The sequence below is a fragment of the Lissotriton helveticus genome, chromosome 8 (assembly GCF_964261635.1).
Source record: "Lissotriton helveticus chromosome 8, aLisHel1.1, whole genome shotgun sequence".
Taxonomy (NCBI): Eukaryota; Metazoa; Chordata; class Amphibia; order Caudata; family Salamandridae; genus Lissotriton; species Lissotriton helveticus.
In genome coordinates, this window is record NC_136069.1 from 866,416,842 (window position 1) to 866,443,638 (window position 26,797).

General features: G+C 47.5%; 1 protein-coding gene across 2 annotated transcripts in view; it reads left to right on the forward strand.

The window, feature by feature from the left end:
• The window catches only part of SYAP1 (synapse associated protein 1), a 202,623-nt gene extending 186,046 nt beyond the window's left edge, over window positions 1–16,577 (forward strand). For both annotated transcript variants that reach the window (XM_078657670.1, XM_078657671.1), the window contains exon 9: window positions 13,675–16,577. In XM_078657670.1, coding sequence (XP_078513796.1) covers window positions 13,675–13,799 — 125 coding nt within the window. In that variant the 3' untranslated portion in view covers window positions 13,800–16,577. The remainder of the gene's footprint in view (window positions 1–13,674) is intronic.
• The last annotated feature ends 10,220 nt before the right edge of the window (window positions 16,578–26,797 follow it).

Genomic DNA, 26,797 nt, shown 5'->3' on the forward strand with positions numbered 1-26,797 from the left:
ACACAGCCTCATGCCAGGTCACAATTCCGAGGGTTCTAGCCAGCCGAATGCTTTGTTGTTGTTAGTCTCATGTGAGGCTACACCTCTGAAAGGTGTACCTCTAAGGCAAAGTAGGGCTACACCCTTGATCCTTCACGGCTGAGACAGAGTCCGTCCCATGCCGGATGACACCCCTTAAAGGTCTAGTGCTGAGCCCCCATTAGTCTTAAGTCATGATACACTACACTTTTGCAGCGTGAATCTTTCTGGATTCACTACGCTGTGCATTATTCCACGGTCTAGTGGTTGGGTCCGGAATAGTAGTCTTTTCTCTTTTTTATTTTTTATTTTTTCGTAGCTCAGGTGGGGTTGACGCCCCATCTTTTGGTGTCCTTCCCGTGACGTCGGCATGCTTCCTGCGGAAGCTCCCACCCTTCGGCGCCGTCTTAAGATTCTTTTTTCCGCCATTGTGTCTGGATCGTCACTGAGAGGTTCCAGAGTTTTTGGAGATAAGAAGAACAAAAAGACTGAAATCTACCAAAAAAGTTTGGAGAATACATCCAGAAACAAGACCACTGAGCCAGGACGACGAAGAAGGAGGAGAACATCGAAGACTTCGACGTCCAACGGAGAATGCGCACACAGGGGGCCCCTTGAGCCCAGGAATGGACAAGACCCCGTTCAAATTCTGCCGCAATTGCCACCACAAATACTCCCAGAAGGACCAGCACCCAGTTTGCAACCTCTGCCTGCCGGTCGACCACGAGAGCAAGGATTGCAACGCCTGCTCCGTCTTCACCCCGAAGACCCTCCGGGTGAGAGAGAGGCAGAGGAGAGCCAACTACAGCATGCAAGGCCAAGGTCAACCTCCATCGCTTCGAGACTTGGGCCTCTCCAGTGAGGAAGAGGACAATATCGCCGAAGTAGCAGATGACTTCACGGTCGTAGAGACCGATAAGAAAACATCAAAAGAGCTATGAGAGACGTCGACCCCTAAAGCCCCGACTGACTCTCTTTAGCCTTAGTCAGACTCACGAAAAACAGAGTCTAAGTCCATGAAAGGAGCACTGGTGCCGAACATTTCGACGGCCGCAGCGGCATCCAAGGACAAACAGCCCAGCGGATCCTTCGAAAAGGACTCCCAGATGGCGAAAACACAAGAAAAACCTAGGTCGTCAAAGCACGTCCCCGAAAAGGCGCTCTTGACGCCAAAAGAAAAGGACCCGAAGGCGACCTCAACGTCGAAGAGATCGTCTGAAACACTCGGCGCCGAAAAGGCCACCGTGATGGAAAGGAAAAAGAGAAGGCTTGAGGCCGAAATGGATAACATCCTGCAAAGAAAAAGAGAATTCGACGAGCGGATGAAGAGGTTCATCATCCCGTCGAATCCGACGACGATCGTCGAGGTCGAGGACGAAAAGGAGTTCAATGCTGAAGAGCCGCCGAAAACTCCAGAGCCCCAAGAACACCAAGAGGAAGAAGGCCTATACTATGACGAGGAAGACCGGCACACAAGTTTGGGCTCGGCATCCTCGGTGGCGCAGGACCTGGATTGGCGGGACCTTGACGCCGAAAGCCGGGAAGAGGCCGTGGAGACGTATCCTTCGAGGCCTTCGCCGCCAGGTGACATTGGTATCTACAACATGGTTATCAGGAACGCGGCAACAGCTTATGGAGTGAAATTGGAGGAAGAAAAACCAAAAGCCTGCTTCCTTTTAGAGACACTGCTCCCCACTCAAACCAGGAGTCAATTCCTCCCCATGCTACTAAGTGTCCTGGACCAGGGGAGGGAGGCATTCAAAGAACCAGCAAGCTGCAGGTCTGTCACACCTATGACAGAGAAGAAACACTAACACTCCTCTAAGGATCCTTCCTACATCCAGGGATCCGTCACAGCTGACTCCATCATTGCAGCAACAGCCAGAAAAAGGGCCAACGTTCCTACAAACTCAGGCCCTCCACCAGACAAAGAGTAAGAGGATAGACCTCACTGGAAGAAAAATAGAGAGGAATGCAGCAATACACTGGCGCATTGCCAACTCTAATGCCCTACTCAACCGACATACGTACCAGCATTGGGACGAGGTCACACAACTACTCAAACACCTCCCTGAGCAATACCAACAGAGGGCAACACACCTGGTGGAGGAAGGCAAGAATATAGCTAACTCATGCCTGAAATCGGTCCTGGATGCGGCAGACACGCCCAGCAGGCTCATGATGATCGGGGTCACAGAGAGAAGGCATGCCTGGCTGAGGATCTCAGGCTTCAAGCCGGAAGTACAGAATAACATTCTGAACACCCCCTTCAATGGAGAAACCCTTTTCAGAGCATCAGTGGATGAGAACGTCACCCAACTCAAAAAGGAAAATGAAACTGCAAGGTCCATGGGGGCCTTGCAATTCAGAGGAATGAGAAGAGGCACACCGACACAGAGGCCAAACGGAAGAGAGGGAAACCAGCCGGGAAAGTTACATCAGACATTCCAGCAGGGCTACCAGGGCAACAATCAAGCACAGCAGGGCCAGCAAAAACAAACCTGGCAATACCAGCCTCGGGGCCAGTCCTTTCGCGGGAGGGTGAATGGACGAGGGCAAACAAGAAGAGGGGGCCAGCAACCCACCTCAAAGTGACTCCGCACCACCAAGCATGCCCACCCACACGACACCTCTATGGGAGGGGCACAACAAAGTCAACAAAAAAGGGTTACACAGACTAAAAATCAAGGAACATGTAACACCAGTAGGAGGCAGTCTAAAACTCTTTTTCCCGGAATGAAAGAAAATAACAGACAAATGGATACTGAACATCATACAGTTCCGATACTGCATAGACCTGGAAAAGAAACCGCCAAACAGGAAACCAAAAAGAAAAGCGCGCTCAGCAAAAGAAGTAGTGCTACTCATAGAGGAAGCACAAGAACTCCTCCACAAAGAAGCCATAGAAACCGTACCATTCAAAGAAAGAAACAAAGGAGTGTACTCAAACTACTTCCTCGTACCAAAGGTGAACGAAACATTAAGACTCATCCTGGACCTACGGTTCCTAAACCAATACATAACAACACAAAAATTCAAGATGACATCTCTACAAGAAGTCATTCCTCAGATAAGGGACGGAGACTTTATGTCCACCATAGACCTAAAAGACGCCTACCTACACATTCTCATGAACTGACAACACAAACATCTACTGAGATTTGCCATCGACAAAGCACACTACCAGTTCACGCCCTGGCCTTCGGACTAAAATCTGCACCAAGGGTCTTCACCAAGTGCCTCGCAGCCGTGGCAGCGCACCTAAGGAGGGAAGTGATCCATGTATACCCCTACCTCGACGACTGGCTAATAAAAGCAAGTTCCTACAAACAATGCAAAGAACATGCACAGCAGGTCACAAAAACGCTAACAGAACTGGGATTCTCAATACACTGGGGGAAATCCTCAATGGAACCAGAACAAGTGAAGATCTTCTTAGGCGCACAGATCAACACCATACAGAGTACAGTGTTCCCCAGCCACAAGAGAACACTTGCCCTGCTGAAGGAGACACGTCAGAACCAGAAGGGGCGAGCTCTGACAGTGAGGACAGCGAGCAAGATCATGGGGATGATGGCGTCCTACATACACCTAGTCCCCAATATACGGCTACACATGAGACCATTCCAGGAATGGCTGCAACAACAATGGTCACAAGCTACAGGGAGTTGGGAAGATCTAGTGGTTGTAACGCACGCAGTGCAAGAGGAGATAGCGTGGTGGAACAAGGATAAATAACCATAGGCCCCTGAAGAAGGGACAACTTCTGACGTTCCGTCATTTCGTGAATGGTAGAGAGGTGATTGACAAGAATTCTATTCAAATACTAAAATAGAATTTCATTTTTTCTTTTTTACATATATCCTGTAGATAAATAAGAGACAGAGCCCTGATGAGAACCCATAAAGTGACAGGAATGGGTTCGAAACGCGTCGGCTTTTGAATCAGGAATGCATTAATTTGCAGCACATTTAATGACTTTGACAAATTTAATATGCATTAATTTGCTACTTGTTTAATAATAGTTTCTAAATGTTCACTTTGTCCTTTGTTTAGTTAGATATCATTTATGTGAGTCTAATTTTTTATCCAAATGAATATGGTGTTTATATATGTAATGTAATTTATGTGGTGTTTATATATGCAATGTGGAATGTAATTTGCTTTGAGAATTTATGTTGGAATTGTTGAATGTATTTAAGTGTCTTTTTTGTACCTAAACTTTTTTGAATATAATTAAATAAAAAGCAAAAAGGTATTAAGTAAATATACCAAACAGACCATATAGTAATACTGGTTTGTTTTCCTCAATTGGGAGGTGTCAAGTAAGGTGAAGTTGGCAATTTTTTTGTACACATTTGTTCTGGGATGGGCACATACATATTTTGACCCCCCCCCCCTCTCCTTTTTAAAAGATTAACCCAAAAACGTGATAGAAATGATGTGAATATGAAAAAAAGACGATACTACTTTTTTCACAGATTTGTTAAAAATTATTATCACCAAAACATGGGTTACAATTAGACAATATGCAGCGGGCTGTTTGAAGGTTTGCCACCTGGAGGGTACTTTACCCCTCCAGCCCTAGTCCTAGTCAGCAAAACATTAAAAACAAGCATTTACAATGCAATGGATATCGCATTTACGAGAGTTTAAGCTATTGGCATTGTAAATGACAATACCTTTTATTTTTGTTTTAAAAACAAAAATAAAAGGCATTGTCATTTGCAATGTCAATGGCTCAAACTTGCGTAAATGCGAGACCTATTGCATTGCAAATGCTTGTTTTTCTTTTACGAATACTAGTTTTGCAGCATGAATCCTTTTCTGGATTCACATGCTGTGCATTGTTCTGCCATCTAGTGGTTTGATCCAGAATTGTCTCAGTTTCTTTTTTTTTCTTTCTTTGTGGGCATTGTCTGAAGTGGATCTGCATGGTAGCCATTTTCAGATTATTTTTTTCTGCAGTTGAGTCTAGAAGGAAAGAAGAAGCTCTGAAGCTTTGCAGAAGATTGCTGAAAATGTAGGCCTTTTGGGGAAAGACATTGCAGAAGGACAGTCGGGTACCAGAGAAGGAAGCAGACCTTCGTCTGCAGAAGCTCCACAGAGGCATCCCATTGGATTAACACATGTGGCCGGTGAATGAAGCAGGGTAGGGGTCATGAAAAATTCCCCCTTTACATTTTGTCCAAACTGCCATCACAAGTTTACACAACTTGACCCGCACGAAGTTTGTAATCTCTGCCTACCAAGGATCCACAGGTACAAGGACTGTGAGGCCTGCGCAGTATTTGTGCCAAAAACTCTCAAGGCCTGCTGAAAGCAGAGGAGAGGAACATAACACAATAGTGTACTGCAGCCAGAAGCAACAGCTGTCGCTGAAAGATGTGTGCCTCAAGCAATAAAGAGGAACATGTTGGGGCCACAGAGACAGACCACGGAGGCTCGGATAGCAAAATCCTCGAGGGGGGCGTAGATAGGAAACATGTCTCGAAGAAGACGACAAAGGACGCTGAGAAGAGACCTGAAAATGTAAACAAAACCCCAAGCCCCTCGGATACCCTGGGCCACGGGGAAAAAAAGCACAAGGCAGCCCAGGCCTCAAAGAAAACGACGACCTAAGGTCAGCTGCGACCGAAAGAGTCCCATAGATCCTAATCATGTAATATCATATAATCCCCTCTTCAGAATAAACTCATTCTGGCGATTATACTGATTTTTAAACTCACTTATTTCACAGGCCCCCACTCAGTTTTAAAAGTGCCTCCCTGTCCCCAGCTGTAGGCCTGCTCTCCACTAAACCGAGTTTTTGGCGAGCGAGAACTGCCGATGATAAAGTATGACATCTGGTGGTGTGTGAGGACAGTCCTTCACTTTTTGTGAGATGTCATCACCCCTTTAACTTAGTATTTTCTAGGTTTCGGTCACTGTATTTGGAGCAGCTTCTGTTGTGTTTTCATGTTAGGTTGGGGGCTAGCTGGGTCCAAGCGCCCCGCGCCTCTAATTCCCCCTCTGGTATCTACTAGGGTTAGTGTGTTACATACCAAATAAAATATACCAGGTTAAGAAAGCCTTTAAGGAGACACCTTCAACAAAGGGTTTTATGGGTGGAGAAAAAATGTAGACCTCCTTCAAAGGACCCTAAGTACATGCAGGGGAACACAATGGCAGATTCTATCATCGTCATCACAGCAAGAAGAAGGAGCACCGCTCACTCTTTCTCAAGCCCACTTCCTGAGAGAGAAAGCAAAAGTCTGGATATGGTGGGTAGGAAGATGGAGAGTGAGGTGGCAACACAATGGCATATTGCCAATTCAAATGCAGTCCTCATTCGACATGGCCATCAGCAGTAGGACGAGATCGAGGAGCTAAGGAATAAGCTCCCAGAGGGTGACAAAAGAAGTGACTCTAAGAAACGAAAATGGACCCCCACAATAACACCATTGGGAGGTAGAATAGTGCAATGCCCACAAGAATGGGAAAGGATTGCCACAGTCAATTGGGTTTTAAACGTGGTGCGCCATGGCTATTGTATAGAACTAACAAGCCTTCCACCACCCAACCCTCCAAAAAAAGAACAGGTTATAAAAAACAGAGCTGTTAAAGTTCAGGGAAGAGGTAAACACACTCTTACAGAAACATGCAGTGGATAAAGTACCAACATGGGGGCACAACAAAGTAAACTTAGTTCTTGGTACTAAAGCAAGACCTCACTCTAAAACCAATCCTCAGATTCATAAACAAATTCATCCGCACACAGTACTTCAAGATGACAATGCCTCCAAAAGGGGGACTACATGGCCACCATAGACTTAAAGCCTGCCTATCTGCAAATACCCTTAAATCAAACACACAAAAGGTTCCTCCGTTTTGTGCACGAATATACACTCTACCAATTCAGGGTCTTACCTTTCGGAATTAATCTGCTCCAAGCGTTTTTACAAAATGCTTAGCTTCACTGGCAGCATTCCTTTTTTTTTTGTCCTCATATAACCTCCATAATATTGTATAAGCATCCTCTCGGTACTAGCAACCCAATTGCTTATATCTTGTGGTCTGATCTCAGCTGATGTTCTATGGGACCAGGCCCACGTTACACATCGTAAGCTGACCAAGAGGTAATCATTGGACAGTTCTTACCAGCCATACCAATTACTCTGAGTCTAGTAATTTCCAACATAGCCCAAGCTCGTTTGTATTATTATGGGAATTAACCTTTTGATCCAAATCTTTAAAAAATCTGACTGAATTCCACCATTCCCTCCAAGATGGAGGGTCTGCCTGACACCATCTTTTGCATATTTCTCGTCTTGCTAAGAAAATTAAATAGAACACAAGTTTACGCTGTTTACCCGTGAAGTCCGCCTCCCCCTCTGAGGGCAGTGCTATGCCAATTTTTTTTTTAATTAGGCTGACCTCCACATCTTACCCAGTGCTTCTGACAAAGTCATACACACATTATCCCAGTATTCCTTCAACATTGGGCAGATGTAAAACATGTGGATGTCATCCGCCTCGTGGGTGCGAAATTTTGTACATCTTGCGTCTCCTCCTCCCCTCATTTTGGATATCTTAAGCAGAGCCAGTATATCCTATGAAGGGTAAAAAGGTGGTTCTTCCTCAGTGCAGCCGATTTAATTAAAGGGTATAATTTATCTAAAAATACTTGCCATAAGGTATGCAGCTCTTCATCTGGCAAGCACTTCTCCCAGACCATGTAAGGAGAATCCAGCTTTCTGTCTGCAGCAGCAAAAAGATGATTATACCAGAGAGCTATCTCCTTTATTCTTGGATTTGGATCATGGAGATCAGCCTCCATTGTGTTGGTTCTTACACCAAGTTGAAATTTGGTAGTATTTAAACCTGGAGAGCCTGTCCTTTAAGATCTTCCAAGTATCCCAGGGAAGACAGCTATGTCCTTCAACTATGTCGCCCCAACGCTGAACCCCCGCCTCTTTCAAGGGTCGAGATAAGGCATCATTCAGGAGTGCCTGGGGAATCCCACACAGGGGCCCACTCGCTAAAGTAGGGAATACCTAAAGTAATACGGCAGTCAAACCATAATTTGGCAGCAGCGTATAAAACCTTCAGACGGACTTTTAAAACATATTTAGGGGTGCGGAACTTGTACAGAAAACCCTCAGCTGGACTCTCATGCAACATGGCCTTGAACATGCGACCAATCAAATTATCAGCTGGTCTGGATAGGAGCATCCTACTGTTAATCAGTTGGTATGCCCAGCAGTATAATTGTAGGTCTGGCAGCATTCCAAGAAGGAAAGGAATTCACGTCTACCCTTATCTAGACGATTGAGTACTGAAGACGAAGTTAAAACACAATGTTGGACATCTAAACAGTGATCACAACTCACCAGAGGTTGGGCTTCTCCATAAACCTAAAAAATAATCTGCAGATTCATAACCGGAAGCAAGACTGAATTCCAAGGTAGCACAAGCGTATCTGACCCAAAAAAGGGTGCAAGCAATCAGAGAGCAGACTCTCCTCTACCAGAAGGGTCAGTCTCTGACAATGAGGACAGTCATGAAACTGATGAGCATGATTGCATCATGCATCCCCCTCGTTACACATGCATGGTTACACATGCACCCTTCTACAAGAATAGCTATGTAACAGCTGATCACAAACCAACAGAAGTTGGGAAGATCTTGTAAATGTAGCAGAAGAAGTACAGAAGGAGACACAATGGTGGGCATCCAAGAGCACAACTTTAGGGAAACCTTTCAAAATGACAACTCCTTCAGTGACCATCACAACAGATGCGTCTCACATAGGGTGGAGAGCGCATGCAGGAAACTTAAGAATTCGGGGTCAGTGGAGCAACTCCGCCTCCATAAAACACATCAGCTTCCTAGAGATGAAGACCGTGCTAGTACCACTGAAAGCCTTTCAAGTGCACATTACAGGGATGAACTATTAATTCAAATTGACAATACAGCAACTAAGTTTTACTCAAACAAGCAGGGAGGAGCAAAGTCATTCACCTTAAGCAAACTAGCACAAGTGATATGGCAATACCACGGAGGCTCAACCTGTAAACAATCCACCTACTGGGAAAGGACAACACACGCAGCTCGACTCAGCAGACCGAACAGCAGTTCACACGAATGGGAGATGAGACAAAAGAGCCTAGACAGGATTTTCAGGCTCTAGGACACACCAACAATAGACCTATCACAACAGCAGAGAACAGAAAATGCCAACTCTTTGCTTCCAGGTTTCAACACTACCAGTCAGAAAGGAATGCACTGTCATTAAATTGATCAGGGAGATTTGTCTTTGCCGTTCCCTCTATCCTTCTACTACACAGAGTATTGGAAAAAGCCAGGCAACCAGAAATAAAACTTAATCCTCAAAGCCTCTCAATGGACGAGACAAACCTGGTATTCAAACCTGCTCGAGCTGTCCAAGGGACAGATGATCACGATCAAGGAGGTGCAAGTGCTTCTTACGATGCAACAAGGACAAGTGTTCCACACTGAACCAGCACCACTTAGCCTAACAGCCTGGCGCCTGAGTGCATAGAATTCGGGCACCAAGACCTACCCCAAAGAACAATGGCGGTAATAAGGGAGGTGGCAAAACCAACGACAAGGCAATGCTACACAGCAAAATAGAGAAGGTATCTCATTTGATGAAAAGGCAACAATGCCCTAGATTAAATTTCTACACCGGAGACAGTAATAATCTACCTCACCCAGTTACTAGACAATGCAATTAACTATTCATCTCTCAATTGTGGATTACACCAGGGAAGCATCATGTAACATCACCAGTCATCAAATAATTCCTAGAAGGTTCCAAAAGAATGGCTCCTCCAAAGAAGGCTCCGGCCCTTATGTGGAGATTAAACACTGTACTAGCTCAACTAATGACAGAACCATTCGAGCCTATCCATAAAGCAAAACTACAGCATATCACACTAAAGACTGCCTTCCTAATAGCAATAACATTACTGTGAAGAGTAAGCGAACTCCATGCGTTGCCTATTGAGTAACCATATATGCAAATTCACAAAGACAAAATAGTTCTTAGAACTAATCCTCAAAATCTACCCAATGTAGTGAGCAAAGTTAATCTGAAGCAAAGCATTCAGTTACCAGTTTTCTTTAAGAACCCGCAAACACGGCAGGAGAGGAGCTTGCATACCCTTGACTTAAGAAGAGCATTACTATATTATCTACAGGAGACAAAACAGTTTGGTAAAGGGAACCAATTGTTTGTCTCACACGCTAAGTCCAGCAAGAGTTCACCTGTTACAAAGGAAATAATTGCACGATGGATTGTAAAGATAATTTGAACATGCTACTCCTCAGCAGGAAAACCCTAACTTTACGCCCAGAAGCTTATTCAACAAGGAAAAAGAGTGCAACCCTAGTCTTTATGGCAAATGTGCCAATAGACACTATATAGGCAGCCGGAACATGGGCATTCCCCACATACTTTTAGCTAACTGTGGAGAAGTGTGGCTCAATGGTTAGAGCGTAATTAACAGAAGGGGGGAGGGAGAGGGAATAGTGGATTCTGTCTCCCCTGGCAATATTCATAAACAAAATGGAATCCACTCAGTGGGGTACGGTTGTTACCACAATGGTGGGGAGCAACCAGTGTTGTTAAAGCCTTTTTTCGAGCCTTTATTATGTCTGGCAGCTCACCCTAATGTACTTTCCATATCCGAGGTTAGGAAGATCCAAAACATCCTGGCCGACACATGCGCGGCGCCATAACCTCGTTCGCGCATGCGCATAACGGCAGATACTATGCCAGCGCATTCAGAACCAAACCACCGCGATGCACATGCGCGGGTGGCTCGCACCGCTCTCCCGCACATGCGCATTTGTTTGGCAACACCCTACCCGATGCGCGCAGATGCGGAATAGAGACGAAGGGTTAGGCCCTGATATGGGCGCTTTCCGCTTTCAATTAGTGGCTAATTGGAACAAGCTAGACGATAAAAAGGCTCACTTCTGACCAGACGAATTACTCGTCGGAGCCGCGTGGAGGGGTAGGAAGCCAGTCAGCCCTAGAAGTAACCGTGAGTGTGTGTGAATGTATGGAAATGATGAATGACGTGAAAAACCTTTATTAAGATCGAGGAATTACAATGCTTTGATTCATTTCCTTGAATACCTCACAGGTTGCCAGACGGGTAGAACGGACCCCCTCATCACGTTTTGGCTCATGAGGCCATTTGACCTCTTTCTATAAGTAAGCATTACATCAGTGTCAGAAACTTCCCCTTTAAGGGCTTTATCAGAAACTATGAATCAATGTGTGTCCCAGTCTATATGTTGTTCGTTTTTTCTTTTCTTTTTAGGGTTCCTGGACCTTCACTTTTTGTTCCTTGTTACCCTTCTGTGTATTTACACAGTATTAGTTTAAAACATGTATTACACTATGTTTTACCTGACCCTTTCTATTTTCAGGTGTCTTTAATCGCCAATTGGGCGCAACGGACCTTATTATATTAAACACAGATAGGTACATTATCACCTAATCTTATTTTTGTAGAGCACACTTTTATATCTACATACATGTGAGTAAGGTGGGGATAAGTAGTGCACATCCTCGTCCTGAAGAAGGAGTTTTTTAACTCCGAAACATGTCGACGCACTAACATGGTTGGTTTACCCTAATTAGTAGACAACAACCACTCTAGCACTCTTTTAACGATACCAGCCGGAGACTAAATAAAAAAAATTCAGTACTCACGTGCCAGGTATCTTTTAATTTTTCACTTTCACCTCACCACTCACATTATTTACTCACACACACAGAACACATAGTTCACAGATAAGTGCTCCTACGTAGCCGTGAGTCGTAGCACGCCGCATCCCGTAGAGGTTTGCGAAGACCCCGATGATGAAGCATGACACCAAGGGGCCTGTTGGTGTGTGAGGGGTATTTTAACAACACTGGTTGCTCCCCACCATTGTGGTAACAACCGTACCCCACTGAGTGGATTCCATTTTGTTTATGAATCAATGGTTAGAGCGGCAGTCCCTGATGCAGAGGTCTAGCCCGGGACCAGGGTTCAATTCCCCGCCTCGGCGGGTCTTGGGCTCAAAAATTCCACGGACCTGATAATTCTCGCCTCTGTGCCTATTCCAATCATGGAGTCCCACTCTGCAACTCTGGGCAATAGCTTGCTTAATCTCCACAACGGCCCCCACAACGCTAAGGATGCCTGGCCTCCACCTTGGGGGTGCCCAGGAGTGGACACCTCACAGGGAAAGCCAGGATGGATTCCACAGCGGTATTCGTACAAGCGCCTTGAGACCCTTGCGGGTGAGTAGTGCGCTATACAAGTATCAATTTACATTACATTTAACAATATTGTGTGGATATACAAATGACAAAAGAAGCTCAGGTGGGACAGAAAGTACTTAAACACTCGTTCACAAACTCTTCCTCATCTCACCCCTACCATCTCAAGGAGTGGGAAACCGGCACATAATCTAATGCACAGCATGTGAGTCCAGAAAAGGATTCCTGCTACAAAACAAAATGGTTACTTACCAGTAGGAGTGGTTTTGCAGCTTGAAGAATTTTCTGGATTCATATGCGACCCACCCACCGCCATGGAAATGAGTTAAGCAAATAGGTGGGAAGGAGGTCACATATAAGAAGGAGAAAAGACATAGGATAAAATAATCAAAAGAACATCCTCGGGGGGGGGGGAAGACTATGAGAAAAGAATCTGAAGATGGGTACCACGCACATGGACTTTCGGGGGCCGTCTGATGTCACACAGGGGACGGACCGAGCATCAAATGGTAGTTTACTACGCCAACGAAAAAGAAACAGACAATTGCGGACCTAACAACTGAATAGTGGAATAATGCGCAGCATGTTAATCCAGAAAACTCTTCAAGCTGCAAAACTACTCCTACTGGTAAGTAACCATTTCGTTTTCCGCTATTAGATTGCTGATTACAGTTTATTAAATATGTTTTTCTAATTTAGAAGTCTTTCCATTAATGTGTACATCTTTGCAGTGACTGTAGAGACCGTTTATCCAAAAAACATTCATTTTTAACGTTAAATGAAGAGTAAGTAAACTATTGTGCACTTTGACATGGTACCACATTAAAACATTGGATACTGGCACGTCATTCTTGGAATCCTAATTCGGATACAGTGGCTTTTGACCACATATAATCGTGGTACAGATGGGAACCCTGTTTTGATGTATCTACCCAGTGTTAGGGTTGAGTTTGAAGTGTGGTAAGATGTCACTTTGCGAAATGCTGCATATCTTTGCTAATTTTGTTTTATCCCCTTCCATAAAATAGTTGAGGTTTTCGCAGTGTGGGGTTTTACAATTGAGCTGTAGCCACATATTAAACGTTGAGGTTTAATATTAAATGTTAAGCAACAATGAATCCTTTAATTTCTGTTTGATTTAAATGATGATGGACAACGGTTTGCACAAAGTGATGTTGAAGTCTTAAGTATGACAGAATAGGCCACCACATGCCTTAGGAAATCCCGCCAGAGACTTTTTTATATTTGCACATGTATTTACAGTGTCACTAAAAGTGGACATGTTTTTCCTGTACTAATTATATTGAATGCGCATCTCCTGGAAAAGCTGAAGCGAAAGTATTCTAAAGAATATCTCCCCTTCCTTGTAGATGACTCAGCAGATTGGGAAAAGGAACTACAGCAAGAACTCCAGGAGTATGAGGTTGTTTCTGAATCAGAAAGGCGAGATGACAACTGGGACAAAGAAATTGAGGACATGTTGCAAGATAATTAACAACCCTCCTGAAGAGAGATTTACGTAGATGGTTGACACTGGTATCTGTTTTAACTTTCAACAGCTGGAGACGATTCGGAAGAAAGCGAATGAAATCTGAGGACTTCACCAAAGCTTGTTCTCTGGCACATGCAAACAGGAACTTGTTCGCAATTACGTCATCCAAGTGGCTCACCCTCTAATCATTCAAATGAAACAAACTTTGTAATCTGAAACGGTATATTTTATTTACACATGATTGTTAACCTTACACATTTTTGGGGGTTACCAAGGGAATTATATATGAAGTTACGACGTTTGTAAATAAGCTATAGCTGCAGTTCACGGACCTAAGCACTAAATGGAGAAATATCCTGCTTGTATATATTTAAGAATCTTAAATGCAGTTAATATATATCTCTTGGGGTTTGTGCAGGTAATTGGTACATGGTTGAGTGATCTCAGGCGGAGATTGTGTTCATTAGGCCAGTGGATGCTCTTTTTGTTTTAGGCAGTGTGACTGTGTCACTCCAGATGGTGATTAGTATGTTGTGCAGTTTCTGAAGTGGTTTGGGGGGGGGGCTACAGGCGTCCATTCCTATCCATAACGGTTTAGTATCTTGACATAGGGCCTTACTGCCAGCGCTCGTGATTACAGTCCGACCACCGCCACACTGTGGGCCTAACCACAGTATTATTATTGGGGTGGTTGGTTGCGCAGCGGTCAGGAGCAGGAATATGCTGGCAATGTTGCTGTGGCACTATCAAGCATATTCTGAGTTGCCCTCTCACCACCCTATTCATGGCAGTAAGCCTACAATGAAAAAGGTGGCGGAGAGGCAACCAAGGAGGCCTAACAGTGCCCTGTAACGCCCCTGGGTGTGGGGGTACCAGCGGGTGGACATATGTGCCCCCTTGGAATTGCCCCCGTATTCCTGCACGGTGTGTCATGTGGCATGCATGCTACACAGTGCAGAAACGTGCTGCAGGCCCTGTCATGGCAGCGGGTTGCATGTTAAGCTCTCCTATGAGGGTAACAGCCCAATGCCTTGAGACCGCCGTGGTCCTGCTCGACCAAGATTAAACTCCCAATCAGGTAGGCGGGTGCACCACAGTTTCGGCAGTTCTCCAGCGGATGTCGCAGTGGCGCCGCCACTTGAAGACCGCCAAAGTCGTAATAAGGCTCTTAGTGTTTTATTATTTTTCAAGCAGTTGATATTTTGGGAGAATGTCCTCCTGGATTCCACCTAAATAGTGCTTTCATTTCATCAAATCATCGGTTGGTCACACTGCGCACTAAAGAAAGCATGGCACGACTAGGGGAACTTCTTTTTCTGAAAGTATATTGTGCCAATGATTGTTACAGGTTATTCCTTTTATGTCCCTGTTCTTTCCCATTCTCAATATGTGGGCAGCATGCCACCTGTCTTTTTGGCCAGAGATGGCTTTCAATGCTGTTAAGTCAGAGTTTTAGGTGTTGTCATGCAGGCATGCATGTGTCATACGCAGCAAACCCCCATACATGGCTTGTATACACAGTCTCACCCATTTCTTTTTTCTCCGCCAGATAGTGTGGTTAGATAATTGCATCTCAATTTTCAAATCTAAACTCTGGCCAAAGCCCACAGTTTTTTTATTATTATTGACCCTCCCCCTTCCTTTTTACACAACAGTTCATAAAATGTTGCCATTTGCATCATTTTCATCTTATTAACCACATGCACCTGTTTTGCTTTTTCACATTGATATTTCGGCAGTGTAGCACATCTGACTCAAACATGTTGCTGCTCTGTAGCTATTTTTCAGATTTCAACCCACTTCTGTTTCTTTACCAATATAATCCATTATTTTGTGGCCTTGCATAACTCATACCTGTTGTCCTGACTATGCTTGGTTAGTAGCAGTAAACATATCTTCGTATTTAATTTATTGTAATCAGAACCTATTCCTCCAGCAGTCCTCTTGCTATTTTCATTCATCATTGATCCCCTTAACCAATAGTTTGGTGTATGTTTATCGCGTACCTCTGTATGTTAATCGTGTACCTCTGCATCAGAACATTACAGCAATGTCACACAAAAAGAGGCCCTTGGCAGTGCTGCTGCTCAAACAGTACCTAACTTTTAAAGCAATATACAACCCATTTTTTAGGGCTAGGCTGACATTTAATTTAGCCTATGGTGGCCAAAATAATCTCCGCTGTGGCTGGAGGGAGTGATCAGTCCCACAAAATAGAGTACATTTGCACTACTGCACATGATCCTTTCGGTAAGACCTACTCTCTGCTAGCACTGGTGATCTTTTATGAACATCACTGCAGGAGGACATTAAGTATAGATTTTGAATTGTGCGATTGACATACAAAATCACAGAATAAACCGTTTTGACTGCAATTAATCATACATAGATTCATTAATGCGGTCGTTGACTAGCAGGCATAGCTTTTATTGCATTTATTTGTGTTTTTAGTACTTAACGGTCTTACTTCCATTGACTTGTTCTTTTTATATGTAAAGTAAGTATTTTTCTTTATAGCACTTTGAGATATTTCTTAAATGGGAGTATCTGAATGGGAAAGGGCCATTTTTCTACAATCAGCTTAAAATTCCTTCTAATCCCATTTTAGGTAAACATGTTGTGAAGGACCTAAACATTTATCTATTGGGGCTTATGACATGGGAACTATTTTCTAGCAGTGTATTACCAAATTAGCAAAATGCTTAAGATGTCTGGTTACATTTTTAAACACTTAAAATTATCGACTTATTAAAATAATTTAAAGTAAACACTGACAACCTACATCCATTGTGATTTTATGAAGGATAAAAATGTCTGATATAAAGAATTTCTGTTCTACTCTTTGTGTGATGACAGCTTTAGATATAACTATGATTTACATTTGCTATTTGAAATATGATTTAGTATAGATTTGTAAAATATGATAGTTTTCATAAAATACTCACTAAAATCTTAATAGTTCTTTACCACGTTTCGACTAAATAAATTTGTAGTAAGCATTTCCATGTTCTATTGTATCTCACATCTCAAAGAAGCCAGAATTTGTATCAAGTACTCAAATAAATAGATGCAATTATTGAAGGTAGAAAGCAAAATAGCCAAATTAGATTGTGTGGCTAGTGTGCACTCCTTTGCTAACCTTACAGGTTTTATTAACAGCAGTACAGTCTCACAACATCAACAGTGAACTGTCTACAGTTTTAGCTCGTAGCAGGTTTTCTTTTTTTTTGCCAAACTTCTTTTTATGCCTCGCCTAGACAGCTCAGGTCTTTAAGAGCTTTTGTTTTTGAACAGTGGACTGAGAGACTTCCCCTTGTTTGGCTGCCTTGTCATGCTCATTTGGTTCCTTCATATTGGTCAGCTGCCATAGGCTTCCTTCCCCTTCGTGTTTGTTCCTCCCGTGAAGCATGGATGCATTTCTTCTTTGTGTTTCCACCCTAGAAGAGTGTGTTTGTCAGCTATCTCCCTGGTGTACTTCTCTGTCTGTTTTGTCCCAGTCCCTCCCTCTCTCTGATGTTCCTCTGCTTGCCCCCACCCTCCTCCTTTCACTTTGTGTACTTTCCCCCAGCGTCTTCCTCCCACCCTCCATTGTCTATTTGCTTGCTCACAGCTCCTCCCTCTATTCCTCTGTTGTCCATATATTTGCTTTTTATTTATTTATTTATTTATTTATTTATTTATAGAGTTTTCTATAGCACGAACAAGACCCTGAGTAGGGTATCGGAGCGCTTTACAAAACAAAACAGAGTAAGTATAAAATATTTTGCAAAAACAGAGCAGAGAAAGTATAAAAACATTTTTATTCAAATCTTTTGTTTTTTTTAATTTCACCCCCGGAACAGGGAGTACGCGTAGGAGTGACTTGTACACAGCGATAAGCCTACAACCCTAGAAGGGCCGGCCGCGTCAGAGAAAATGCATGAAAAAAAAACATTGACATTGCACATAAGTAGTAGCATTATACACAGCGTTCTGCCTACAACCCGATAGGGCCGGCCGCGTCTGAAAATACCCAGGGTATACCGGGCAGTCTCTGCCAAAAATAGCCTGGCCCCTAGGGCCGAATGGAATCAAAGAACTTAGAACTGGTGAAACTACCGGACCAGAAGGGTCTGAACTGTAACAGAGTGCCTTAAAGAGAGGCATCAGAGCAGAAAAGACAGTAGAAAAGAGTAAGGAGAAAGAATTAGAAAAGAGGAGAAAGAGGGCCTAGAGTACAGTTGAGGAGACAGGGGGGAGAGTATCGCTCCAAACCTTGGGGAGAACAGTAGCACCCGCTAAGCTCTATACCTCGGTCACTAGGGCTGTTATAGCAAAAGCCTGTTCGATGTAGGGGGGAGCACAGCATCCTCTACTAAACGCTTATGGGGTATGTTTTGCGCATGGTCTACTTTGCACAAATATTTCACCAGGGGTTGCCACAGCGCCTTAAAGCACGTGTCGCGAGCCTGCAATCTAGCTGAAAGAAGCTCCATTGTAATGACATGCCAGAGTCTCACAAACCACGCAGCAATGGGAGGTGCTTCCGTCTTCTTCCAGTACAGGGCGATGAGCTGCCTGGCTGCACCCAGCATTTGAAGCGCTAGTGTCCAATCACTCCGGGTCAGCGCCAGCAGACCCGCAGGTTTGACACCCAGTAATATTGTGCTAGCGGCCTCAGGCAGAGGAAACCCCAGGACCCCCCGTAATGTGACTCAGGACCTCCTTACAGATGAAGGCTAGTGAGGGACAGGTCCACCAGACATGCAAAATATCCCCAGTCGCAGATCGACACCTCCAGCACACAGGAGAAGAAGTTGGGAACATTTTGTGCAATCGTTGCAGTGTGTAGTACCACTGGGTCATCATTTTATATGCGTTCTCTTGTTGCGGTATGCTACGATACACTCTAGGTATGTCACGCCACAGACGGAGCCACTGCGCCGATGTGATGTCCGCACCCGAAATAGAGTGCCATCGTTGTTGATAGGCATGGGAAGGTGGCGCTTGAGGGTGTTGCAGAATCTGATATATTTTTGAGATCAAGCCCTTCGTTTCCGTACAAGAGCGGCTAGGGGTAAAAGCACGGGTAGCCGCCTGGTACGTCGCATCCGCCAGCACCCAATGCTTCAGCTGAACATATTGCATCTCAGCCTCAGACAGGAGTCGGAATTCCTCCCGGCAGTGGGCGAAAGTCTTAAGGGCGCCCCCGTCAAAGAGGTCTGTAAGCACCCTACAGTCGCCCTGAGACCACCTATGGAAGGCACTAGTACGGTGAGCCGGTGGAAACCACGGGTTCCCTTCAATTGGGGTGTGTGGAGAAGGAAAAGTCGTGAGGCCCTTACGTACCGCTATCCTGTCCCATATCTCCAACACCGTTTTCGTGGGTACCGCCAAGTAGGCGCTAGGAGAACGCCCCGCCTTATGTTTCCACGCCAAATCCCAGATGGTACGTCCAGTCACAGCTCTATCCATATGGAGCCACCCCTTTTCACTCTCCCTAGTACCCCATTCAATTACGAAGCGGAGATGGGCAGCCCAGTAGTACTCCACCAAATTAGGACATGTCAGCCCTCCTCGATCCCGCGGCGCCATAAGGAGTGCCTGGGAGAAACGAGGCCTCTTACCCCCCCCCCCCCCCCCCCCCAGATAAAGTTGGTTAAATCTCTCTGCAAACTTCTTATATTATGCAGCGGGATGGGGGTGGGAAGGCACTGGAATAAGTAAAGAAGTTTGGGTAGGATGGACATCTTTATCGCATTGATTCTACCCAGCCAAGACGGTACCAGCAGTTTCCATCTCCGCAGATCCTCAAGGACCGATCTGCGGCATTCCCTCCAGTTGACATGTGACCAGCCATCCAGCGAGGGGGTCAGCTGCAAGCCGAGATAACGGATATGGTGTTCCGTCCAGCGGTAGGGGCATATCTGCTCTAGAAGGGGGATGTCTGTTTTGGGGATGGTAAGGTTGAGCGCCCAGGACTTGCTGTGATTGATTTTCAGGCCTGAGACACGCTCAAAGAGGCAGAGCGTAGAATGTACCGCCGGCAAGGACTCCCGGGGCTTACTAAGGGTAAGGATGAGATCATCAGCGAAGAGCGCCACTTTATGGTCCTGGCCACCTAAGGGGATGCCATGAATGTCCGGAGCCCGACGAATCATGTCCGCCAGTGGCTCAATCGCTAAGGCAAATAAAGGCGAGAGCGGGCAGCCCTGCCTGGTTCCTCTCCTTATACTAAACGGCTCCGTGAGCTGCCCGTTCACGCGAATCCTGGCATGCGGTGAAATGTAAGGTGCCATTATCCTAGTGACCATCTTTCGGCCAATCCCAATCTTGTCGAGGACCGCCTGGAGGAAAGACCAGTCCACCCGGTCAAACGCCTTTTCGGCGCCTAGCGAGAGGAGGCAGGCCAGTGATGGGCCTTCCCTACAAGATGTGCCACCCTACGCACGTTATCAGCCCCCTGCCGGCCGCGTATGAAACCCACCTGGTCAGGGTCTATCAGGCCAGGCATATGGGGGTCTAGCCGCCTCACCAGCAACTTGGTGTATATTTTAAAGTCGGTGTTCAATAGAGCTATCGGGCAGTATGACGAGCACAGTGTGGGGTCTTTCCCAGGCTTCAAGATTAAAGCAATTTCGGCCAATCCCATATCTGGGGAAGGTCCCTGTTCTTCAGTAAAAGAGTTATAAAGCCGGAGAAGGTAAGGCCCCAGTTGTGCCTGGAACATGCGATAGAAGGATAGCGGGAGCCCATCGGGCCCCGGTGTTTTCCCCAGGTGGAGCTCTCGGATAGCTGAGGTTACCTCCTCTTGTGTAATCGAATCTTCCAGGAGCTCCGCAAAGTGGGGGTGCAGTGCTGCCCCACCATACTGCCCTAACACTTCCTCCACCAGCTCAGGAGGTGGTTTCTCCGCTGAGTAAAGTGATGTATAGTAATCCCTAAAAGCCTGGCATTTATCCTTTGCCGCCGCGACCCTGGTCCCGTTCGGTAGTTGAACGTTCGCTATGTGAGTTTTAGCGGCTCTGGCCCTCAATCTCCTCGCCAAAAGTCTCCCCACCTTGTCCCCCCTTCGAAATATTTCTGCTTTAAAGCCAAAAGGGAACTTTCTGCCCTATTCGTGCGCAACATCCTGAGCTGGCCTCGAAGATTTGCCTCGTCCGCTGAGTAGAGCCGCCCTGATCTTGTGCCTCCGCTTTCCTCAGGTCATCCGTCAGTTTATCTTCCACTGCTCGCGCCTCACGCGTCCTCGCGATCGCAAGGGATGTAATATGTCCCCGCATCGTGGCCTTAAAAGCGTCCCAGACCACTGGAAAGGGCGTCTCAGGCAAGTCATTGCTCTCAAAGTAGGAGGTAATGGCCCTCCGTATGTCCTCAACATCCGCTGCATCCCGGAGGATACTTGGCGGCAAGCACCATTTCCGTTCCCGGGGAAGACAAGCGTCCGGGTCTTGCAGGAGCAATTCCACATGAGCGTGGTCAGAAATCTAGATATTGGACATTTCCACTCCTAAGACATCCCGAGAGAGATCATGGGACATAAACAAATAGTCGATGCGAGAGTAGGATCGATGAGCATTCGAGTAGAATGAGTACTCTCTCTTGTCCGGGGAGAAATAACGCCACGCGTCGAACAGCCCTAAGTCTGCAATCTGCTTGCGTAGCGCTGAGGACATTGCCCCAGCACCACTGAAGGAGCCCTCACTCTGATCCATCTCCGGGCACCAGACCATGTTTAGATCCCCCCCCCTTAATAAGCGAGGGCCCTCCCTGCGGCACATGATATCGCAGGAGGTCCCCGAGGTAGCGATCCTGCGCTTGGTTGGGGGCGTATATGTTGCACAGTGTGAAACGGCGACATCCCACCTCGACACTTACTCTGAGAAAGTGTCCATCACCACCCCGGAAAGGTCTGTCTTCCCCTGCCTGATGCCAGCCCTGCACAATATCGCCACTCCCGCTGTCTTCGTGTCTGCCGCAGCCCAGAACTGAAGAGGGTACCTAGGGTGTGCCATGCGCGCAGTGTCAGCCTGTAAAAGGTTGGTCTCCTGCAACAATATGATGTCCAGGTTCTGACGGAGAAGATAGTGCCAAACCTGTTTGCGCTTGTTGGTCGAGTTAAGGCCCTTCATGTTGAGGGTCAGGACCTTCAGAGGACTAGGCGCGTGCACAGCCATGCTGGGGTGTCTCAGAAGCTATCATAACCGCCACAACAACCATTTCGCCCTCAGCACACTTACCACCGGCCTGGGGCCGCACCCCTCCACACCCCACCCACAGCCAGCTCCCCCTCCCCGGGCCCCCATAAGAGGAAAGGAAAAAGGAAAGAAAGAGCAGCAAGAAACAAGGAGAAGAAGAGAGAGGTAAAGAAATAACTAGTGGTCGCAAGAGCCACCTATCAAGACAGAACAATCGCGGCCAACAGGGCCGTGGGACACTGACCCCATTACAGGGCATCCTGCACCCGCAGGTTCGGACGCTCTCCGGGATGTCACTCCCTAAGGGGCAGACCAAGAAAAAGGGGGGTGTGACTGTCTCAAAGGGCATACAGCTAAGGAGCTCCCGCTGTCCCTACAACCCACACAGTTGGAGTTAGGGTAGTAAGTGAGGAGCCTCCACGCGCCGCCGCGCACAGAGCCAAGCGGGCTCAGGGGTAGCACCCCCGGACCAGGAACAGAAATAAACAGCCCATATTTCAAGGTGTTTAGGGGGTTCTCGTCTAACTCTGCCTTATCCCCCTCAAGAGACCGGATGTGGGCTATGATGTCTTGTTGGGCCTGATTGGGTGAGACCCCCACCGCTGGGGAGGCACGAAGATGCCGATGCACTGTGTTCCAATCTGGTCCAGCCGGCGTCCTCTTCTGTCTATGGGGCTGTGACGGGCTCGGCGGAGGGGTCGTTGACAGGCGGAGGAGCTGCGCCGCCTCCGTGTAGGATCTTACAATTCTGCGCTTTGACTCCCACTGAAATATAAGCGCGAACGGGTGCCCCACTGATATGCAATGCCCATACTGCGCAGCTTCTCGGTCACAGGTCGGAATGCGCGCCTCCGCTTTAGGGTGTTCGGCGCCAAGTCCTGAAAGATTTGGATCTTGTGACCGTTATATCTCAGGTCCGGGTTGTCGCGTGCATTCTTCCAGATTGCCTCCTTTTCAGTGAAAAAATGGACCCTGGTCAGGATGTCCGGCAAAAGCCCCGGTCTCCCCACAGGGCCGGCCACCCGGTGCGCCCGATCCAAAGTCGGGGGTGAGGCGTTCTCGCCCCCCAGACCTCGTGCAGAAGCTGCGCCACGTAGCCCATGATGTCTTCCCCTTCTTCTCCCAATGGAATGCCCCGGATGCGGAGATTATTGCGTCGGCTTCTATTCTCCAAGTCCTCCTGCTTCACTTGGAGCTCGATGTTCTGCTCCTCCAGGGCCGCCAGGCGCTGCCATAGGTGCTCCTGATCCTCCGTGCGTGTATCCATTTTCCGTTCTAGCCCATCTACTCGGTCTCTAAGGTCCGTCACCTCCTTCCGGAGCTCTTTCACACAGCTGTGCACCTCGGACCTCAGGGTACCTATCTCTGCTTTCAGCTCAACCATGAAGGAGGACATGAACGCCTGGGTTACCGGCAGGGAGTCTCCTGCAACCCTGGATGGGCCCTCACCAGCCGCAGGCGCCCCTGCTTTACCCCACATGGCCATATTGTACTTGGGGGCCGCGGCCGGGTCGGCCTTGCTTCCTTTATTGGAGCGCGTCATCACTGAGTTCTCCTCAGAGCAGGCAACACAGACAAATCCCGCACTGAGTTGGGGAGGAGGCCAGGCCACTGTGGGCAAGTCCGGGAAGGGGGCAAGGGCACCTACCCACTGCCAAAGATCTTAACCCTACGCCCTAGCAGGACCCCCCCACCCGCAAGGCAAAGGGCAGGTTAGCGAGGAGTCCACCCTCCAGCAGCCGGGCCCAAGGAGATGATCAGCCGTCCGCCTCACAGTCCAGAGCCTCACCACCACCGACTCTCTCCTACAGTTCCAGGCAAGAAAGATTGCGTCAAGCGCCCGGAGTAGGGTCCACGCCACTGAGGCACAGGGCGTCACGTCAGGCGTCTCTAGAGAGGGGCGAAACCATACCCCCGCAGTCTGCCGCCACCACACTCCAAACACCCCACTGTCTTGGGTTTGCAACAACCAGGGACCTGATGAAGGGTGGGAGGCAGTTCACACCCACTCCGCCCACAAATCCACTGTTCAGGGCGCCAGGCCTCCCCAGATAGACCCCCACAGTCAGACTGAAGATGGCGGACTGCGCCGTCCTCCTCCGCCACACTCGCCGGAACAACACCGCTCACCTGAATGCCCCAGAGCCTCGCCCGCCGTCAGGAAGTCCCCTGGAGGCCAATCCTCGCCCACAGCAGCCAGCAATGTCAGGCCAGCACAGGCCCAGCGGGAGGTTCGTCCCCATTCACACCGGCCAGGCACCACCTTACAGCACGTCGAGGGCCGTCTTCAGCCGGGGCCCGGTCCGTCGCAGTCCGCCAGTGGTCCGCGCTGCAACTCTCAAGTGGCGCCACGCACCTGCCCTGCAACGCCCCAGGGGCTCCGGAGTCCAGCGTTGCACTCGAACCGCTCCCGCGGCCCTCAAGATGGCGGGTCGCGGTGGTTCAGAGGTCTCTCGGCACCACACCTCCGCCTCCGCTGCTCAGGGGGTCTACCTGCAGGGCTCTCTCACTCCACGCCACAGTGCTGAGGCAAATTCAGCACCCGCAGCAACCAGGTCCAGGCACCCGGACCTCCGTCCCAGCCCTCCAGGCACGACAAAATGGCGGGTCCTCTTCCCCCGATCCGCGTCTGGGTTCCACCGTCTTCACCCGTCAGCTGCTCACCGGGGTCAGATGTGTGCCCACAGGTGCCCAGCAAGCAAAGTCCGCCAGCAAGGACACCCCAGGAGCCCACAGACCGCGCTCACCCCCTAGCGCTCCCCTTCCGATCGCCAGGAGCGGGATCCACAGCGGCCAGGGCCTCCAAAATGGCGGGTCTCCGCTCCCGGACCTCCAGCCGGCGCCGCCGAACACCACACTCCAGCCGTCTCCCGTCAGGGCCGCCGGACAGGTCTCTGCTCGCAATCCTGCGGCGCCCTCAAAAAGCACCGGGGGTGAGTTCAAGGCCCCTGACTCCGCTTTAATGGCTTATACAGGCCGTCGACAGCGGGAGCCCCGTCAAAGAGCGTCTGCTCACATCGCCTTGCAAGCCACGCCCCCGTATCAAAACATTTTTTACAAGGTTTGGCAGGTAGCAGAAGCGATAATAGAGATGATTTGTTCGGGCAGTAGGGACAAGTTCGGGTAAGAGTAAGTCATTGAGGCGAGGGTGTCATTAAGGGGAGTATAGAAACCAGTTTGAAGTAGTAAACTGGTTCCGTGCCTTGCAAGTCAGGGAAATAGATGGTGTGATAGTAGGGCAAAAATTTAACAAGAGGGGGGAGAGAGAGAGTCAGTGGATTCGGCCTCCCTAGTTATATGCATAAACAAAGTAGAATCCACTCAGAGTGGTGGTGATCCCAAACAAGATGGGGAACACACAGTGTTGTATAAATGCCCCTCACACACCAACAGGCCCCTTGGTGTCATGCTTCATCATCGGGGCCTTCGCACCCCTCTACGGGATGCGGCGTGCTACGATTCGCGAATACGCAGGAGCACTTGTAAGTGAACTATGTGAGGGGGTGTGTGTCTACAAAAGTGTGAGTGAGGTGAGGTGAAAAAATGGTTAAAAGATACCTGGCGCGTGGGTGAAACAGAATTTATTAAATCCCCGGCTGGTATTATTAAAAAAAGTGCAAGGCGTGGTTGAAAAAATACTAATTAAGGTATTACAACCACTGTGAAAAGTGTCAACATGTTTCGGAACTCAGAGGTTCCTTCTTCAGGACAAGGATAGCACTTACCCTCCCCTTACTCACATGTAAATGTAAAAGTGTAAAATTTAATTACAACAATGTGTAATGTACCTAGCCATGTTATATATGTAGGTGACGGTTACTGCAATGGCTAGTTGCCTGCCTTCCCTCAACGCGGCTCCACTTCATCGGAGCCGCGTTGAGGGAAGGCAGGCAACTAGCCATTGCAGTAACCGTCATTTTCTGAACAGAAAGGAAGGATCCCCCAATAACACGCACAGGCTCATGAGGTCTTAATTTTGAGAACCTGAAGTTTTCATCGCCAATTGGGCGCAACGACACCCACCTACATATATAACATGGCTAGGTACATTACACATTGTTGTAATTAAATTTTACACTTTTACATTTACATGTGAGTAAGGGGAGGGTAAGTGCTATCCTTGTCCTGAAGAAGGAACCTCTGAGTTCCGAAACATGTTGACACTTTTCACAGTGGTTGTAATACCTTAATTAGTATTTTTTCAACCACGCCTTGCACTTTTTTTAATAATACCAGCCGGGGTTTCACCCACGCGCCAGGTATCTTTTAACCATTTTTTCACCTCACCTCACTCACACTTTTGTAGACACACACCCCCTCACATAGTTCACTTACAAGTGCTCCTGCGTATTCGCGAGTCGTAGCACGCCGCATCCCGTAGAGGGGTGCGAAGGCCCCGATGATGAAGCATGACACCAAGGGGCCTGTTGGTGTGATAGTAGGGCCCCATACAGTGAGGCATGTGCAGATTTAAGGGAGGAATTTGCTCATCAGGAATGATTTTGCTTCCCTTTTCTGCTTGCTCCCAGCCCCTGCCTCTCTCTGTGGTCTGTGTTGCCATAGATTTGAAAAAAACAAAAGCGCTATGGCATGGGCAGCTTTGGCAGCATCATAGACTTTGTTCCCCACACCCACCCTTGCTCTTGTTGTCCCTCACACACCCTTCCACTCTGTGTTGCCTCGCTCCCCACCCTCCTTTCGGCCATCAATAAAAAAATATATATAAGTACTATGACATGGCCAGTCCTGGCAGCATCATAGCCTTTTTCTTTTCTTTTATTATTTCCAAACATGCGTCCGTAAAAAGCATTGACAAAAACAATA